This window comes from Charadrius vociferus, unplaced genomic scaffold (assembly GCF_000708025.1).
Source record: "Charadrius vociferus isolate BGI_N301 unplaced genomic scaffold, ASM70802v2 scaffold169, whole genome shotgun sequence".
Taxonomy (NCBI): Eukaryota; Metazoa; Chordata; class Aves; order Charadriiformes; family Charadriidae; genus Charadrius; species Charadrius vociferus.
Genome location: NW_009652966.1, coordinates 1183124 through 1198584, shown reverse-complemented (window position 1 = coordinate 1198584; position 15461 = coordinate 1183124). Strand labels below are relative to the sequence as shown.

The 15461-nt window shown below is 39.8% G+C and overlaps 2 protein-coding genes across 2 annotated transcripts in view; one reads left to right on the top strand and one right to left on the bottom strand.

The window, feature by feature from the left end:
* ACOT9 (acyl-CoA thioesterase 9) overlaps nt 1-1895 on the top strand; it is a 19526-nt gene extending 17631 nt beyond the window's left edge. The window contains exons 11-14 of the mRNA XM_009893106.1: nt 167-252; nt 1055-1142; nt 1331-1481; nt 1735-1895. Of these exons, the coding sequence (XP_009891408.1) occupies nt 167-252; nt 1055-1142; nt 1331-1481; nt 1735-1793 (384 nt within the window). The 3' untranslated portion in view covers nt 1794-1895. The remainder of the gene's footprint in view (nt 1-166; nt 253-1054; nt 1143-1330; nt 1482-1734) is intronic.
* A 5261-nt stretch (nt 1896-7156) lies between these two features.
* On the bottom strand, nt 7157-14322 carry PRDX4 (peroxiredoxin 4). The gene is made up of 7 exons (XM_009893117.1): nt 14301-14322; nt 13267-13384; nt 12158-12274; nt 11459-11581; nt 10660-10790; nt 8979-9013; nt 7157-7277 (listed from the first exon to the last, which is right to left on the bottom strand). The coding sequence occupies exons 1-7, from the start codon at nt 14320-14322 to the stop codon at nt 7227-7229; spliced, it is 597 nt and encodes a 198-aa protein (XP_009891419.1). The 3' UTR covers nt 7157-7226.
* Between the last annotated feature and the right edge of the window lie 1139 nt (nt 14323-15461).

The window sequence follows — 15461 nt, the reverse complement described above, 5'->3', positions numbered from 1 at the left end:
ATGCCTCAGCCATTTGCACTTTTGCATATATATTTCAGTAGTGCTTTTTATACATTCAGATGCTGGGAGTGCTGTTAAATACTGTGAACTGAAGTGCAGACTTCAACACCATGCTTTGAGAAGAATATATGTAATATAGCAGTTTCATTTTTGTTTCTACATACAGGAACGGAACATCTTCAATAGGATCTTTGGGGGTTTTCTCATGAGAAAGGCGTTTGAACTGGGATGGGCAACTGCTTGCAGCTATGGGTGAGCCGTAGACCTGCAATATTTATACAGTCCAGAGCACCGTGCACATATACATAGGTTGGGAAGCCAGGCTAACCAACCTAATGACATTCTGAGCAGAAAAGACCTGGGTGTCTAGTAGAATCGTGCACTATTAGTGCACAGCACTGTTTTACTTAGAGCACCTGTTGTATTTGCGAAGAGATAAGCGTCTTGCTCCTTGGAGCTTGGTTTTTAAGCACTGCATGTCAAGATAGAAACATCCTTTTTCTGTTTTCTTTTATCTTACCAAGCTATTCAGATTGAATTTTGAACATACGTTTTCTTTGTAACCATGTAAAATAGACATTCTGTTAAGTATTTATTACATGTTTTTATTCTGAACACAAGAGGAATGGTTTCTGAACTTCTTGTAACTGCTTGTGCTTAGAAAGTGTGACTGAGGTCATCACCCAGCAAAGTTCTATGCATAACTTCAATGAAGCGTGCATAGCCTGATAGAAAGTGAAGTGTTTTATGTCAGTGCTTGGAAAACTGAGGCCTAAGCAATGATGGCATGAAGATTGCCTAGCAAGTGTAAGTCATAAAAAAAAATGATGCAATAATGTGTCCTTAGTGTGTATTTTTATGCGTGTGAGAGGTTTCCTCCAGTTACTTTTGTCATGGGTGATGACATAATTCTTTAGTACTTCCTGTGGCCTGTGTTTAAGAGAGAGGTCTATTTTCTAGTAACCCTTCATTAAAATTCTGCCAATGAAAGATTTTAAATTTCTCCAAATGCTCTCATTATTCTTGAGAAGGAATTTCTCTTTTTCTTGCTCAGGGGTTCCAGACCTTTTATCGTATCTGTCGATGATATCATGTTTCAGAGGCCAGTTGAGGTTGGATCCTTATTACTGCTCTCTGGACAGGTATGAGTTGATTTCTTTTTGAAAAGGAGAAAAACATATCTTTGCTGTAGTCACTGTTAATTGCTGATAACGAACAGGGCATTAGGAGAGTGTGTGACTCTTCTTGTTAAACAGTGCAATGAAGTCTGTTACAGTTCTTCAGCGCCAGTGACAAATCACGAACTAAAACTCTTCTCTTGACTATGTAGGTCTGTTACACAGAAAAAAACTACATCCAGGTTCGAGTACACAGTGAGGTTTATGATGCAGATACCAGGGAGCACCAGACAACCAATATCTTCCATTTTACATTTATATCAGAAAACGAGGTCCCACGGGTTGTCCCCAAAACTTATGGAGGCAAGTATCCAATTAATGCATTGTCATCGGAACTCCGTAGACAGGATGGCTTTCTTTCTATTGCAACATCGGTTGTTTTAATAGATGAACTATTGGCATTTCAATAATTTAGCAAGATTTCATGGCAAACCGTATTTATTTTATGCTTTGATGACAGTGTGGATTGCTTCTTGATCCTACCATTCTGTGTAGTTGCCTGGTGTTGACCCTGAGTTACTAATGTGGTTCTCTCTTTTTCTTCACCTTATTTCAGAGTCCATGTTGTATTTAGATGGGAAGCGACACTTTGCTGCAACCATGAAAGAAATCTGACACACGCTGAATGCTGCATCAGCAGTGTAGCAGCATGCTGTCTGGGAAAGAGTTGTCACCAGAGATGGCTAACAGACAAGTACTTGCAATACTTAAAAAAAACCAAAACCAACAAAAAAAACAACACCCAAACCAAACCACAAACCAAACCCCACAACAAAAAGTACCTTTTTAGTGCTACTTATGTATTTGCATATATTTGGATTTTTTATTCTCTGCTACTAGGATTTGTTGAAATCTACTTTTACATGCCAATGTGAGGAAAAAAGGCTGAAAAAATGCAATCTTAAGCTTTAGATATCTTCTCTTTGTCTGGTTTGAGAGATCTCATTACGACCTTTGCTGTCTTGTCACCATCTGCCTTCTTTCCCTTAGTTGCTCTTTGTTTCCCTGATAAGGGATAGAGGTTCTATCAGAAAAATAGGTGCAATAAGTAGATACACAGAGATGAAGCCATTTGACCTAAGTTCTTGTGTAAATTAGGTTTAGGGTCCTATTTTTTTTAATAAGGATACGTGTATCTGGGCAGCAGCATAAGCTCAGAAGTTACTAGTGTGCATGCAACGTAATGCATTGTATGTAATTGTATGCATACAATGCAATGTAAAGCAGGTGTTTCCCATCAGCTGGGATTTTACAAGGTTGTTACAGCTTCTGTTTTGGATGGTTTCATGTTCATTTGGGAGGAAACTGATTCTTGCAATGAAATGAGGTAGCCAGATGGTCTTCTCTTCTGGCATTCTGTTTGTGTACAGTCAGTCCTTGCCAGCTTCTTCTAACTTTGGGTTTGGTTTTTTTTTTTTGCTAGAACTGTAAGTGAGTTCCTTAATGAATTATTTCTCATGGCCTGTAGAGTAGAGATCTGATTGGTGAGACTGAGTAGGAATGGGAAATGTCATTGTAGAGTAGAATGTTTCGGTTTGTTAGGGATTGGGAGCAGAAAAGGTAAAATGCTTCTCAAACGGTAATGGTTATGTTTGATGCTGGAGTTAGGGGTCCAGAGCATCTGTGTTGAGCAGCTTCCAAGTCAGCTGCTGAATGGTGGAAGGATTTTTATCCCACTGAGGGGTGGTACAGCTAGAGGACAACATCCTCAGGTGGATTATTTTTCTGGTTCTTTGGTAGACTGTAATGAAATATGAGTATCGCACAGCTTTAAAGGTTGTAAAGTTTATCTGTGAAGGACAGAGTAAATCCCCAGCACAGAGGGGACATAACGGTGGACATAATTGTGGCATATAAGTAACAGGAATAAAGTACTTGATACTGAAGTGCTTCTAATGTAGTGGAGAAAGTTTTAATAATCTCCAACATCTGGCAGATAAAGCCCAAAATCCTGAAATTAGGAAAGTGAGTGGATGGGAGGCATCAGCCTTTAGCAGTGAGGATGATTAGTCACAAGGACAACATTGGACCTCTGATACCTTCAAATCAAGACTGGTGTCCTGTCTGATCAAGACACCCAAAGAGGAGTAGTTGGGCTCAATGGTAGGTTAAATGGATGAAATATTATGTTTTATAATACACGAGAGACTCCAGCTTCCCTGCTAGGTATAAAATCTTTTGAAATCAGGAAGCAGCAAGTAGAAATGATGTGACTCGGCGCAGATGCATGAAGCAGATTGATAAAATTAAGCAACATGTTGAAATTTTATTTCTGATTAAGAAAGTTTGAGAAAGTCATAATTAGGACCAGCTGCCTTTGGTCCTAGGGTAGCATGAAGTTCATGGCTCCTAACAGCTGATTGCTCTTCATGTGAAGCGAGAGAGGATTGTAATACCCAGCACAATGATCAGCCTTTCCTTTCGAGGATTTGGCTGCCTGTATTTCTAAGTTAGATAGTTTTGCAGTGGAGGCACAGGGGTGTTGCCTGATCCGGGTTGGATTAATGCATTGCAGTGATTGTAAGGTCTCCGTTCCTAACATAGAGTTTCTCTCTTCAGCCACACGCCAGTGCTGATTCAGCTGTATGATGTTATAATCCTTTTCTTCAGTGGTTATGATACCATGGATGCGTGTTGTATTTTCTGGTTTTCTCCTTTTTAAAACCCTTTGGAAGCTGAATATACTTGACTGACCACACAAAGAACTGAAATTCTATCCCAGCTTCTTCTCCCCTCGCTGGGTGGATCACTGTTGGCTATTAAAAAATAAGTAGGAAGGCAGGAAGTGGAGGGAACTATGTATTACTCCTGACGATCTGCAGGTTTTTATCATTGACCTGGTGGTCCTACCTGCATTGCTTTTGTATTACATTTGTAAGTTAAAGGGGTACCAAGTTCTTCCGCTACTGCTTTTGCAGCTGTATTTAAATATGAATTTATCGTAATTTTAAAATTCAGCCTTCAGGAAGGGATTGGGGAGGAGAAAAAGAGGTAATATAGTAGGGAGCAAGGCGTGACGTCAAAACTTCTGGAGACAGTGAAGAAAATAAATCCCGCAAATGGAGATGCTTAAAAGAATTAGTGTGTTTGCAAAGTTCATGATAACTTAATCACATACTACAATCACGGTAGTTATAGAAATGTATGTACAGTCATACAGAATGTATATATAGATACATATGTAAAAGATATATATATATATAGTATAGTAATAAACAGAAAGACGTAGAATATGTGCTCACATATTTTTTACTCTGAGAAGGTAACTTCAAGTTGTCACCCTCTCTGATAATAACCTAAATGTATCTTTGTTCAAGGGTGTTATTTATGCATGTCACTGTATACCTTTGCGCGTCAGATAAAATTGTTCTCAGATCTCACATTCAGAATTAAAATATTTTAGCATAGTAATTAATTTTGAGTTTATATTGTAGCTTAATGACCAACCTGTCACTGCTGTGACTAGCCATTACCACACAAGCCTAAAGGTATTGGTATGAAATCTTTTTATTTATAGTGAACCCATCTGTGTAATTGGCTGTGGCTCTGTAGTGGGAAGTAAATGTTTCTGTGCCCATCGCGTCTTGGAATGCAGCGAGGAAGAGGACGTCTGTGGTGGCTGGATTGCCTCCCCTAACCTGCTCAGTAGTTAATGGTGATCTCAAAGGAGATTTCTGTGGGACTGGCTGTGCTTAGTGCCCGAAAAAGCACTTTGTTTTAAATGGTTTTATTTTTCTGTGTTAAAAACCCAAAATATTAAAGTTACTTACTCAAACTTACTGTAGTGGCCTCTGGTAGCCCTTCTTCAAGCACGTCTGATTCCTTTGCAGCCACGTCGTGGTGTACAGCATTCTGGGGAGAAGCTTGCTGGAGCTGGTGCAGCATGGGCCACTGAGTAAAGGTTTAATTCAGAAACCCGCTCTAAACTTACTGCATGCTTAATTGGTTTTACTGCACATTATGTCCAGCCTTTGTCTGGGGACAGACTTGTTTGATTGCTGGTCCTCCTCTGAATGCATTTTTAACTAGGTGTGGGAGAGAATATTTTTTCACGGGCTAAGCACTAGCTAACAGGAAAATAAAAGGGTAAGTATTCAGCTTTCACGAGAGAGAAACTGGAGACTCCTCTTGTGGAAGGTGTAGTTGGATGACAATAGTGCATGGAAGATTTACTGGAGCACTCGCCCTGACAGCAGGGGATCCTCGTCCCTGCAGGGCTCCTGTCCACGAGGCTGGAGACGCTTCTGGGCATTGGCTGCTCTTTTAATTTTTATCTTCTGTTACGTAGCAGAAATGGGAGACTGCTGGAAGAGGGAAGTGTGGCTCTGGGGAGTGGTGCTTGGGGCACTCGGAAAGGGCAGTCGTAGGGGTTCTGGTCCCTGCTCACAGCATCGCTTCTTTATCTGGTAACTTTGGGCTGCTTATGAACATCTGTGTAGCAGCTGGGCCTGCATTTGTCACGCTGCAGTTGCTTGGCGTTATTTGAACATTCTCTGGGTTGATGTTCTTGGTGTTTCAGGGTTGATAAAGGCTGTAAAAATCCTGAGTAAAATTCAAGTGGCTTTTACAGCCTAGTAATGTGAGAAACCGCCTCTCTACACACTGCCATCTGGTCTCGGAGGTTGCAGGGGCTGGAACAGCATACTACCAGCCTTTGGCATGTCCTGCTGTGCCTCCATTTCCCTCTGGATGGGATCAGGAGCTCCTCCTTTTCCCAGGCCTCAAAGGGACCGCAGGGCTGGGGCTTGGAGGAGTTGTGCTTGCTCTGGCTGTGGTTCCCTCTGCCCCAGGCATGTGCTTGGGTGTCATTTGCATCAGAGCTGAAGCAAAAGTCGAGCAGCCGCCTCTGCTTTCTGTCTGCAGTGACTAACCAGGAGAGCTGCTCGATACTCACTGAAATCTAGAAAAATCAGGTAAATTTTACGGTCTGGTGGGAGAAGGGGAAACGAGTTCTCACAAGTGTGGGATCCAACCAAGAGTAGTAACGTAGCAGTGCTGGACTGGAACAAGGGGGAAGCCTTCTCTGTGGCCTGTCCAAGGATGACCCTGGTGAAGGACTGACACTGACTTCCAGTGCTGTTTTTCCAGTTGCACAGACTCTAGAACACCATGTTAAAAAGAGGGAGAGATGGGAAGCAGCAAGAGAAGATGTTGTTATGAAAGAGATCTCCAGTGCACACAAGTATTGAGTATGTCTTACACGGAGACGTTCTTTTCCCTTGAAAGAAGAAATTAATGTACATGAGCTACAAGAGTTTCTGATGGTCACTGGACATGTCAATACTAATTTTGGGAAAGACTACAATTACTCCCTTAAAGCTAGGAGCCACGGTTAACGAGTAGAGCAGCACAGGACACGAACCACTACATGCATCTGTTAACAGTGTAGGGCCGGGGAAAAAAATGCAGATCGTGTGAAATGGAATCGATCTCATCAGCACATACACTACAAATACAAGCATGGAAAAAACTACTGGTTCAGCTCTTGAACCACATGAACTGGTACAGCTGTATTTTTTTCAGTGCAGTTGTACTGATTTACGTAGCGTAGGATATGGTCTTAGTAGTTTAAAAATGTTTTCCAGCTTTGGGCAGACTGGAAATTTAATTCAGCAATTGTAACTATTTCTGGCTTTTGGGTTAGCTGCTATTGCCTCTGGATGACGGACTAATGTATCATAATGAAGTGGCTCTTTTCTAGCTGTAGCTCCTAGAATGTGACCAAGCAGACAAGATTTCTGCAAAAATCAGGTAATCAATAGCAAAAGTCATGAATCCAAGCCTGAGATGCCAAGAGAAGAAGACTTTGTGAAAACCAAGCATCTAAACAAGACGTACAGGGAAAACATGTGTTTCACAAGAATATTCTCTGGTAACTAATGAGGTACCTGCGCTTCACACAGGTTAGATTCCTGTTTAAGCCACAAGTCCTTTAACAGTCTATTGCAGTTACACAGTAGTCAAACTCATGAAAGTAACAAAATTAATGAAATTTTATTGGCAAAAATCAAGTTGAATGTGACCTATGTAATTCAGCAGAAGCAAGCCTCAGTTTAGTTTATCAAAATACTTCAGTTTTCCAGCTGGATCTGGAATTATCTGTGCAAGAAAGAAAATGAAAATGTTAGTCTAAAAACAAAACCATGCAAATGCAACAAACTATAAAACCAGAACAGCATAGTATTTTGTAATATGATGCTAAGGCCAACCCACAAACAACACCAAAGAGTAATTTATCACTTAACTTGATACTAGATTACTATTTACCTCTGAAGATACCTAACAGCAGTAGCAGAAAGATTTAACTAATTGGTGGAAGAGAGAGTGCAGCCTACCAAAGGAAGAATGTTGACAGTTGGGAGCACATACATTATGTTGCTTGCCCCAAAAGCAAGATATTTTAATAAATTAAGATCTGTAATCAAGAGTTTTAGAATTTACTTACAGTTCTTCCCTTGGCCACCACACTCTCATGGCTTCCTCCGGTTTGATCTAATTAAATCAAACACATTTAGATGGCATGGCTACATCTTTGAGAAAGTCTTTTTAAACTACTTTGCTATTTAAGTTATCTGCATCTTTTGCACAGAGGAGAAAGACAATGCTTACATATTGTTTTTGATCTTTAAATCGGTAGTATTGGAGCTGTTAATCTCAATGTTGTAAGACTGTTTTTTAGAAAATATGTTAATGATGTCTCTGCATCTTTTGCACAGAGGAGAAAGAGAACGCTTACATATTGGTTTTGATCTTTAAATTGGTAGTATTGGAGCTGTTAATCTTAACGTTGTAAGACTTTTTTAGAAAATATGGTAATGTTGTATTATTTAGCTATTATTTATGGTTATGGAGGGCAGAACTTTTCAGTGCCAAAATATGCCTCTTTCATTTTACAATCTTACTATCCAGCTTCCCCCACTAAGACACTCTCCTGCTAGCTTGAAAGAGGTGACTGCTAGCCTCAACTCATCCTGGGAAGGTTTCACATCCAGCAAAACAACATGGTTTAACATCCCACCGTTTTAACTATCAATGACAATGCTCGCTACTCTGCTTAGAGCCTACTGGGACCCGTGTTTTGTCGAGCCAGCTCTTAAACAACAACGCTCTGTCATCACCGGATGGTTCAGAAGCAAGCCACATGCTCAAATAAATGACAGTGATCTCATCTGAACTAGGCGGCTCAGGCCTCTAGTGAAAGTTTCATTATGCTGCTGAGGCTTGATCCAAGCTCAGAGAACACAAACAAGTTCAGTGGGTGTTTATCTGAACCCTTGGCTCTTCTGCTTGTAATCACATGTAGACCAGTAGTAACGAAGGAGGAAGAGCTATTACGCAGCCAAGCAGTGCTCTCTGCTGGGAGTTCTGACAGTGGCACAGTGGCTCTGTCAGATACTATAGCAGCCTGGGAACTTGTATCTATTTTTTTGGGGTAGCGCCTAGGGTCCATAGGAAGACTCGACAGCTAAGAATTGATATGGACCAAGAACAGAGAAGACAGGGCAGACTCAAGAGTTTCCAACTTCCTCTCATCAGGTGTTAACAGGAAAAAATGTTCTTGATCATGAACTCATTGCTCCTCAAGAGTTTTGTTTATACACATGGAATTTGAAACAACTGGAATATGTCTAGTGTGAGGGAAATGAAATCAGTAGTAATCCAAAGGCTGTAACTATAACAATGTGAGTTTACTCACACCATCTCATTGAAAGTTGCAAAGAGTGTGGATTTGCCTTTAGTGGAAATGATAACTGAGTGTTTTTTAGTAGTACATGCATTTAAATATAAAGAGTGACTTACTGTTTCACTGCCAGGTTTCCACCCAGCAGGGCAAACTGGAAAAAAACAAAAAGACAAAGTTAGTAATAGTATTTTTATACACATTTACTTTTGTGAAATTAATATTCTCTTTCTGAACTTGAAGTAAAACAGCACACAAGTGTTACATGTAAATATCTGAAACTATTATATATGCAGTTTTCTTTATACATGGGATGGTGTCATGATGTTTTATACCTGATACCACCTACCACTTCTGTTAACTGGAAACTGCTTATCTCTGGATGGATGTCTATGCCTTGGTTTAAGTCTTGTGCCCGTCTAGACAAAGTACTGTCAAAGCAGTATCTGAGATGAACACCTATTCTAGCAGAAATGAAAATTTCATTCTAAAATTCAGGTGACTACACAGAGACGTACCTTTCTTTAAAACCAGTGCTAGGGGAAATTTTTTTAGCAAAGAAATCAATTCAAAGACTCCCCAAGAGACTGATTTTTATTTGAAGCCTTGCTCAGGAGTAAAGAGATTACAGCACGCGCTTAACACGCAGTGCGGCTGAGAGCCCTCTGACCAACTGTACAGTTGCACATTCTGGAGTAAAGCTCTTATCTATTCAGAGCTCTCCGACTGAGTTATGCTGTATTATGCTGCTTTAAGGCACGCTGTCAGACAAAACACCACAAATGCAATTAGGAATTGTGGAAAACTTCTTTTTCCTGTTCTGTGCAAAGAATCCCATAAGGCGCCTAGGGAGGCTCTCCTCAGCATTCATGCAAAAGCTGGTAAGATTCCAGGTACAGCTGGAAAGAAACGTGGTAGTCTGGAAACACACTGCAGACCAACGTTCTATAAGACAGCTTTGTAACTAAATAAGAGAGGCTAAATTTCCTTAGTCAAGTGTGCATAGCCTAAGTATCAGCATTTACCTTTTTAAATCTGTACAGCAAAGCACAGTAATGATTTGTACCTTCAGATAAAGGTACTCTCAAATGCCAGGGGAAACTTGAGTTGAAATGGAAGTTAAGTTGCTGAACATGCGTATTAATATTTAAACAAATCTTTAAATAAATGAATGTGTGTGTTAAAGCACATGATTTAGAGAAATGTTAAAAGTTCACCCTATGCTTAAACTGGGGGAATATGAATTCCTGAGACAAAGTAACGACCTGAAGCCAGGGGAAGCTTCTTTGTCGGGGGAAGATGATCACGTAGCGCTTGTAAAGAAAACACAAGTAATGGTGGGCTAATTTGCACAGTATCACCATGTATCTTGACATGAAGCACTCTCAATTACTTGTCACAGATCCTCAATGAATGACACAGGACAAGGATGGCCTGCATCTCAATTAATTATTTTAGTATGCCAAAATGTGCTGAAATACTGGGCCTGTTTCTTCATGGCCTCATATCGCGTACGGATTTAGGTTTGTGACAGATGGTACATAATGCCTTAGTTAGGACTAAGAAATGCTTTATGCTCTGCATTCTCATGGATGTGGAGCAAAATGTGAATTACCACACTAGAAACAATGTATGGAGGTACCAGGACCACAGAATTGTGTAGCAAGGCAATCAAACCACTTCATTCGCTGCATGAGGTTAGTCTCTAATGCTACTGAGTACCTTTCTTCCAAAAAGCTATAAATATAGCTTTCAGTCTAAGTAAAACAATCTTCAAGATAAAAGTATTTAAAAAAGCACCTTCTCCATGTTTGTCAGTGTATTGGAATGCTTGTACTAAACGAAGCGTTTCATCCACTGATCTCCCGACAGGAAGGTCATTCATTGTGATCTGTCGAAGGATCCTCTTATCATCAATAATGAAAAGGCCTCTGTGAAAACAATTTTGTGCGTGTGTGTTAGGAAACAGAATTAATTACAGTGTTGTGTTAACGCACTATTTTATGTCTGCTGGATGGGAGGAATTTGATCTCCACAAACACCATACAATACCCACCACCTTAGAATACCACTAACTAGAATACTAAGAATAGCACTAACCTATTATTCTTTACCTGCGGTATTGGATGACATGAGCTGAGGGTAAGTTAAAGCCAAAAAAGGCTACTTCTCTGCAGAACATAAAACTAAGCGTTGACAGGCCCTGCCAGGGGAGGTTGCAGATGCTATGATGTTACAGGAATCCCAAAAGCAACTACTCAAGTTTATGAAAGATGGATCTCTTGAGGCCATTAGTTACCCTTAGTCTTGACTCCACTTGGACTTGGGAGGTCCCCAAGTAACCGCAATTCTGATGAATTCTGCATGTTTGCCCTGCCCTAGCTATCTGCTGATGACTGCTGTTAAACAGGGTAATAAACCTCCACCCCTCTTCTGCCTTATTATGACTATTTTTTTTTGTGTTCTTCAATATTTATTTTGTCTCTTGGCATGAATCCCCAAGTAAAAACTGCCCTCAAAAAATAATTTCAAATGCTTCTTTATAGAGAACTACTCCAGAAAAAAAAAAAAAAAAAAGAACGCTAACTAAGCAAAATACCTAAGTGTATGCCCTTGATCTTCCAGATATACTCCATAATCCTTTGAAATTTGGTGCGTCAAATCTGAAAGAAGTGGAATCCTCATAGGTCCAAGTCCTCCTTGTTTTCGAGGAGTATTAATCCTTTGAAAGAAATGAGATACAGATGTATGTCTCATAAAGATTTGTATTCGCTACACAAAGTTAGAAGTTGCAAATCAGAACAGTACAAACAGAAGGATTTAGTGCAAATAACATTTTTTTTTGTTCTGCACACGAGGGAGATGAATGCTATTTGTGGTTAGAGCAAAACATTCAGTAGATCCTTTGCAGTTTTTGGCCACATTTATTAACAATGACCTCTTTCTCATTGGTCTTATTTGCTTTATACCGTGTGCTCATGAATTGGGACAGTGTGATGCACTTACGGATACAAAAAAAAAAAGACATAAGGATGCAAGTATTTGTAGTATTTTTTGGACTGAGACATGATATATTTCAAGAAATATGTATTAAACAAGCTTCAAAGATAAAGGTACTTTCACACACTAGGGTTAAAAATTTTTACCAGTGAAAAATATTTTAAACATTTGTATCGATAGCATCACACTTTTACACATTATGATATACCTACATAGGCTAAAAATCTGGGGATACAGTTCTTCAGCTAAGATGGACCTGTGAGTAATTTTTAGTGGGAGACAAGGATAAGATACGTACCATGCTAAGTGAGTGAACTTTGAGTCCACAGAACATGCTACTACTTCGGTATTTATTGCTCTGAATTCTTCAATTCTGTCACTGAAGGCGATTATCTCAGTTGGACATACAAATGTACTAGATAATTTAAGACAAGGTAAAGTCAAAATTTCATGAAACATCAAGTAAGTTCTCTGTTTAACTTAAAATTGTGGATTTATCATCAATGATTTCAGCTTTTACTTGGTTTTTTTATTGCTTCTTCAAGTATTTAACCAAAATGCTGCCTGACAAATCTTCCAGCCTCAGACTCTAGCTTAGTTACAAACGGTTTATTACTGAAGAAAATTATAAACCTACAGTTAGATTACAATCTGGATACAAGTGTTTTTACAGATACTTTCTTTCAGTCTTTATATGTATTAAGTGACCATAATATGCCAATTTTTTCAGAGAAACATACTGTAATTTGTTGTTATTGTGCATGTCTGCAAATTTCAACTATGTTGACTTGAACTTTTTCCACTACAGAAGAAATAAAGTGGTAAAGATGACAATTTCTAGGGCCTTGAAGCTAAGGGCCAAGAGCAACGCTATTTCCTTTATAATATTAAGGTAGTTATGCATCTCTGTTGTCTTTTCTTCATTTTGCGGAAAAGAATGGGATTGTCTGGTAGAAAGCAGAGATGTTTTCACTCAACCAGTGAAGTTACTGCATTCCAAATAAAGGAAGGTAATGGGAAGTCTTCTTAGGTTGTTATGGGATGAGCTCAAAGGGAAAAGGCCTTCTCTTAGATACACCACATGCAGTCTAGCAGCAGCGATTTACAGCATCACACAAAACATAAAGGTTGCCTGACTGGGTACTACAGACTGAACATCACTTTTTTGTGTGGAGACACAAATTAGTGGACACACTTATTAGGACAAAGACTGTGTTACAATTTTACCAATGCATGATGAAAACACAAAAGCAAATAATATATTTTCTTCTGTCACTCCTTTCTTCTCCTCCAAACCCTTACCAAACAAATAAAAAAACCCAAACTCAAAAAAGGAGAAAAAATAATTAATTACAAGTACAGTTTAGCTGCACTCAGTCATGGTATGTCTACAGTAGTCTTACTTACAAGTCAAGGGGATAGAAGAAGAAGACAAGATATTTTCCTTCATAATCTGTTAATTTCAGCTCTTTAAACTCTCCATTAATGACTGCTGTTCCTTCCCAATAAGGCGCTGGCTTGGAGACTGAAATACAAAGGACGTTCAATTAAAAGTCAGAATACGAAGCACGTGTTCAAAGCAAGGTGTTCATTAGCTAGCTGGTGTGCAAGGACGACTGTTCTTCCTCTTGCTTGAAAAACAACCTGCTGCACTGTTACAAAATGAGACTTTCTTACCACTTTAAAAAGTTCACAGCTGGCAGAGGTTTCAGGATGATGAAGAAATGCAGGTTTCAGTACACATGGAAAGTAAATAATTTGACCAACTTGTGCTTATACATGAGCCCTCTGAATCACCGATAATCAAGGCCACGCAAACCTTATCTGGGCACGCTGAAACAAACCATGTGTGCGCTACCAGCTCATGGCAGAACATATGTTAGACCAAAGAAGCAGCTGTTTAAGATTTCAGGAACTCTCACTATTTTGTTATGAGTAGCTGTTGTGAACCAGAAGCATAAGATGGTTCAAAATCATATCGATACTTTTTAGCCATGAAAAACTACTTGGAATTCAAGTCCACGAAAAATATATGCTACAACACATTTAAAGACAAATGCCTAAAAACGTAGTGTATATTTATTAAATTACAACTCCTAAGCAAATTGTAACTTGAAGGTAGTTATGTTTAAAAAAAACCCCCAATTAAAATGCATGAAATGTATTTACTACTCCTATCAAAAGGGATTAACTTTGAATTTAAAATATTAAAAATGATTCTGCCACATAATATTTTCATAGTAATGTGAATGTGGAGACAAAGAATAGGGTATGCTGGAGATACAAGGTGATCTGAATACACTTGTGATGTCAAGGACATTGACATACAGCTCCAGGAAATTATCTGGATGATGACTGCATTGTCGGGCTCTCCTTTTCTCAGGACAAACCACAGCTGTAGAATATAGTTAGTGAGGATATACAAGGACTGCAAAACATACCCCAAATCATCAGACAGATCATGCCCCTGAGCGCGAAGGCAGTCTGCTTTGGCTTCACTTGATATAACCCACAAGGGATGCAGCAATGCAAGTAGAGAGTCGGGAGGTATGACTGATAATTTCAGTTTACATTTTTTGAAGAAACGCCCTTCTTCCTCTCAAGACTTCTGCAGAATTCTTTCTGATCAGATTTCAAACCCCAGACTTTTTTTTATTAAACCCAATGGGTTTTTATTGAATCTTTGCAGGTATGGGGCTATTTTCAAGCGAATATAAGGATTAATCTCCAAGTTATTTTGAGATCTCAAAAAATGTTTCAAATATGTTGCTCTTTACAAAATAGGGATGCCCCAAATCTAATCTCTTTGTAGCCAAACTTTCTCTTCAACTGACCTTCAGATTAGGAGAGAGAAGGAAAAGAAATTAAATGAAATACATTGTGTCTTAAGCCCTTTCTAAATAAAGGTGAGTTTGGGGGGGATTAAAAGCACTTGTCTCAAATGATGTAATAACTTACATTACAAAGGGAAGAAAAATCAAACAGTATTGGTTACAAATATCTTGGCCGGTTTTCCATTTTTTTCTGTAGCATCTGTTTGCAAATGTGTAATACGGAAGCCATGCCCTGGCTTGGTAGAAGAAAAGGATTTAAAGCTGTGAATTCTCACAGCGAAGATGGTTTCTACGCCACTTCCCTCTGTCCTCTGTTCTGCAGTCGGGACTTGAGCAGGAGCTCCTTAACATCTCCCTGCGACTCAATTGAAGATGTTTGCACCTCGGCCTGCTATGAAGTATTTAAATCACAAGCGAGCGTAGGCACAGAAGCAAGTAGCAAGCCAAACCCAGCAACAATACCGGGTAAGCGTTACGAGAGGTGACCGTTCAGCATTTCTAACCGCAGCGTGAGCACAAAACACTTCTGGATATTGTTTAAAGCGTTTCCCTTGGCTCGTTCGCTCCTTCTGGAGGCACAGCCCCTGCTGAATGCTTGTGAGACCTTAAACTCGCTGCCTGTTCACCACCACAAAAACGCAGGGCTGGAAGGGACGGTGGGCCGGGCCTGCCCTCCTTCCCGAGCCCCCCGGCAGGCAGTGTGCGCGCTGCTGCGGCCACAACCCGCTTTCCCGGAGGCTCATCTCCTCAGGGCCACCCGCGACCTAA